Source organism: Alosa sapidissima, chromosome 21 (assembly GCF_018492685.1).
Source record: "Alosa sapidissima isolate fAloSap1 chromosome 21, fAloSap1.pri, whole genome shotgun sequence".
NCBI lineage: Eukaryota > Metazoa > Chordata > Actinopteri > Clupeiformes > Clupeidae > Alosa > Alosa sapidissima.
In genome coordinates this window covers 28,092,096-28,096,561 of record NC_055977.1, presented here as the reverse complement: position 1 = coordinate 28,096,561, position 4,466 = coordinate 28,092,096, and the positions used below count along the sequence as shown (strand labels likewise).

Below are 4,466 nucleotides of genomic sequence, written 5' to 3'. Positions count from 1 at the left end.
GTCAGTATGCCGAGAATGAGACTATGACAGTAGATGTACTATTCTGATATTCCCCATGTGTGTGTTCATATTCTGATATTCCCCATGTGTGTGTTCATATTCTGATATTCCCCAAGTGTGTGTTCATCCTGCTGCACACTAAATATCTCTTTCCCTTCATTATTTACATTTTTATCAAAGTGCTGAGGATTTTTTTTACATTTTATTTTGTGTTTATCCTTTGTTTAACCAGGGTAGTCACATTGAGAAAGAGGTCTCTTTTCCAAGTGAGCCCTTACCCCCTTCTTCTCATTTTCAAATTAAACTAGACGGCCAATGACAATCAAGAAGTCTCCGGTAAAGGTTTTCTTAATTTATTATTAAAAATGATATAAATAAGTCATGTTGAGTACAACAAATTCAAATAGATAGGTCTGTACATGTGTTTGTTTTTGTTCATTTTCATCTTTTCACAATCAAAAGAAACAAATTCTGGGAGAACACATGAAGCAGTGTGCTTTCTTCTTGCTTCAAAAATACAAGACACTTCCCATTGCCATGACAAAGACAGTCATTTCCTTCAAAGAGTCCTTCACTTGACCACCAGAGAATACAGAAATAATAATTATTTATTTACACATATACACAAACAGATCCTTATGTCATCAATCTTCAGTTATAATAATTATAGTATTAATAACAATAATAATAATGTTTTTGAATTGAACAAAGATGTAACAGTAGACAGTTTAAATTCCATCCTTGGGCCCCTGCTCTGCTCTGAGTGCGTCTTTATTGACCCCCAAGTCTCCGTTTCTCCGTCTCGATTGATTGTCTCACCAGAGCACGACTGTCAGTGCGCCACCCGTCGGGAACACTGACTGAATAAAATAACAACATCTGCCTAGAAGAGAAGGTGGCTTCACGTTAATGCCTGGCTGGTTTTCACGGCTTCCTGTTGACCTCCCAGACCTTTGTGACAAAGAAGGGCCAGACAAGATGCAGCACGTTCAAACACAAGCCCTTTTCGGAGTCCCATCTTCATGGAAGCAAGAGTTTGGTTGAGTTTGGTCGAAATGGGTATTTCTGGTTCGGTCTGCTTCAGAAGCAACTGAAGGTTTGGGTCATTGTTTGTTTGTTTGTTTGTTGGTTGGTTGGTTGGTCACTCTCAGTAACTCTGTGCCACTGGAGCCCAGGAGGCTGTGAGACGGGCGATGGAGCTCTCGAACTGGGCGTCCCCCACGCTGGCATCACTCAGGCCCGGGTCATACATGGAGGACGGGGATGAGACGGGCAGACCCGAGTAGGACACGGAAGAACCACGCAGAAACTGGGAGGTCAAGCCGCTTGGGATAGAACCGGACGTGGAACCCGATGGAGCGATGGTCGTCCCAGCAACCGACCACAGGCTGGGATACTGGCTGTAGATGGAGACAACAGGAAGAGTCAGTTAGGAAGTTGTTTATGCATGAAGTGAGCTTTAAACAAAACCTGGTGACGGAATACTTTGTGAGCTTTAGGGGAAAAAATCCCCATTAAGAAATGGTGAAGAAAAGTCTGAAGAAAATTATGGTATATTATAAAAAAAAAAATTCCTATAAATAAACGTTTAAATTTGTCAAGTTTGAGAATGATTATATTGATGTCTTCATACCTGGTGTTGGAGGTGGTGTTGGTGGTGTGGGCCAAGGTGCCCATTCCACTGGAGTTGGGGATCTGCAGGGCCGACCAGCTGTCATGGGTGCCAAGGCTTCCCGATGAGTTATCCATGTAGTTGTCTACAAAAGAAACTGAATTAGTTTTCATAGAAAAAGCTAAATAACATTTTGATCAGAATTTATCTAGTAAAAAAAACTACATGTCTCTGAACTAATTGCGAGACAAATGTTTGCGTGTTATATTATTTCTCATTTTTTTATTTTTTTTATTTTGGAACATTTACAAAAGCAATCTACAGAAAAGTTGTTTATTTTGAGTGTAACTACATAAGTCCTGCTGTAAGTATGAGACCTCTGTAAAAACATAAGGCCTCTGTCCTACAGAACTGTAGCACTGAGTCTCAGGCCTTACTTGTGGTGGTGCCTCTGTGGGGGTAGTGGCTGGGGTAGGGGGCTGCCCGGTGGCTCCTCAGGCTGGAGTAGCGCTCGCAGTACGACCCCGACGAGTGGGCCTGGGTAACGGGGAACTGGGGAGGGCTGCTGCTGGGGCAAATGGGGCCGTTGCTGGGCAAGAACCAACCACCAACTACATAGGGAAGGGAGGGAGAGAGAGAGAGAGAGAGAGAGAGAGAGAGAGAGAGAGAGAGAGAGAGAGAGAGATTGTTATTAGACTTTTAAACCATTCCTCTGGTGGCAGCCATGTTGGACAGTACACTGAATAGCTGCTGATCATGGTGAATAAGGATGGAGACTCACGCTGTGAATAGCCAGCCTGTTGGTTGTCTGTGCTGTGGTCGGGCATATCCTTATGCTCACTTCTACTTTTCAAAAAGAAAAACAGACAGACTGTTAAAACATCTGGTTTGCTTGCAGAATAACAATATTGCATAATTATTAACTGTAGTCATATGGTATTGAACGGTCTAAGGAACACTACGCATCTATGATGTATTCCATCCAGAAAGTGTTTGTTTTTGTGAAAGACACAAAGTAACTGCTTTGTTGTTTACCTCTCCTTTGCATCCAGGAAGGCCTTGGCAAAGGGGTTGTGTTTGATCTTCAGAGCTGTGATCTACAGAGAGAAGAAACAATGGCAAACCATTAGACCTCACTTGTTCCTTGGGGACATAGTTAGGCAAGATCTGCTGTGCAGTGTGAGGGGAATAGACACTCACCTCCTCATTCTGATAGGCCGTGACAGCAATGAATTGTGTTTCAGGGAAGGATTGGCTGCTGATCATTTTCTGAATGCCACCAACTTTTACTATGTGTATCCTGGGCTCATACTTGTGCAAGGAGTTCAGCATAATCTAGAAAACAAAAACAAAGCAGTGATTAATAAAATAGCTATTAAATTGAATACTAGACCAACAATAGGCCAGTAGAAGTGTCATATAATACAGGCCTATAGAAAACAATTTAGCCTGTGCCAAAAGCAGAAATTGGTAAGTATACTCATTTTACAGTTTTTCACAAATTGTTACAAATTGTTACAAATTGTTCTTCTGAAATAAAGATTAACAATAAAAGAGCCTAAGAGAGCTGACAAACTCAATGATCTTTATAAATGTAGGCTACTAAAAATATTTTACCTGGCCACCACCATTTAGTTTGTTAGACAGTTTGACTTTGCTGAAGGAGACGGGCGCTTTCATCCAGTGCGCACCGAAATTCGGCGAGTCTGGGTGAATGTAGACGCAGCTAGGGCTTTGCGGCTCGGGTTTGCCACCGGGAACCCACTCGCCATTTACGTACTTCCAACGGTTGTTGTCCGCAGCGACGAAGTCTAACAGAACGGAGTACATGGCGTTGGGGTCTAGGCCCGCGATGTTAGCTCGCAGAACGGGAAACATCCGCCTGAATAACAAAACAAAAGGTTAGTTTATTTGAAAAACAACTGAATTATACTGCGTTTGTGCTAATTTCAGTTTAGCCTTGTGTCAGGCCGTTGCTCATGGCTAGTGCGCAAACCACTTCTATCACTCTCAGGCCTAAATTGTGGCAGAAGTTGTTCAACAAACCTATTCTAAATAAATGACAAGGTTTCATCTGGAAAATAAACCTCTTTAGTGGTAGAAGGTTAAAACATTGTAAAAAGTATGATAACAGATGTGACAACGGGTTATGGACATTTAGGCCTAAAATGTGATCTCCAAGAAAGAAGTAGCCAAGCAGGACATAGTGCTAATGTCCTATAGGAAAAAAACAACAACATACCTTCCAGTCTTGGTTACGATCATCTCGTTGGTTAGTTCTTTGAACTTTCCCCACAGATCTGCATCTTCTAGCTCCAGTTTAATATCCCGCTCGGAAGCGTCGCCCTTCTCGCTGCCTTTCTGAAACTCGCTCTCTACGGCGCTGAGAAGATGATCAAGACGCTGGTCAGAATTGGAAGAAGTCATAGTTCCTGAAGATAATCTGTCACAAGTCCGATCGCAAACCAGGCTACCACGGTCCTTTGCAATTTGATGTTTGTCAGACAACCAGGTTTTTTAACTATAGAGCCGGTGCCCCGCGGTTTTAAAAGCCCACCAAAAGACCACATGCTGTGAGTGGGCGTGGTAACCACACTGGACACGCCCATGCCGGCCTAGCAGTGCGTAATATTGTTTCTTCAAAGAGGAAATTTTATACTGATGCATTGTATCGACTATTTAGGCCACTTTGGTGGTGGATTTCCTTTCAGAGAATATAATAGGGTATATTCACCACTTAAAATGTATATAAGATCATCATATTTGTAAGGGTCCCTCAAACAGGAAGCTTGGTGCTACTAAATAATACTATATACATATTCATCTTCTAATATAGCGGAGGAAATCTATGGCC

At 42.3% G+C, this 4,466-nt stretch overlaps 1 protein-coding gene across 2 annotated transcripts; it reads right to left on the bottom strand.

Annotated features, from left to right (window-relative positions):
- Positions 1-337: 337 nt before the first annotated feature.
- Positions 338-4,143, bottom strand: tbxta (T-box transcription factor Ta). 2 transcript variants are annotated; one of them, XM_042077672.1, is made up of 8 exons: positions 3,855-4,143; positions 3,230-3,494; positions 2,813-2,947; positions 2,648-2,709; positions 2,394-2,458; positions 2,050-2,223; positions 1,634-1,757; positions 338-1,400 (listed from the first exon to the last, which is right to left on the bottom strand). In XM_042077672.1, the coding sequence occupies exons 1-8, from the start codon at positions 4,037-4,039 to the stop codon at positions 1,148-1,150; spliced, it is 1,263 nt and encodes a 420-aa protein (XP_041933606.1). In that variant the 5' UTR covers positions 4,040-4,143; the 3' UTR covers positions 338-1,147. The 2 variants fall into 2 exon arrangements, with proteins under 2 accessions (XP_041933606.1, XP_041933607.1); XM_042077673.1 differs by having other exon boundaries at positions 2,394-2,455.
- Between the last annotated feature and the right edge of the window lie 323 nt (positions 4,144-4,466).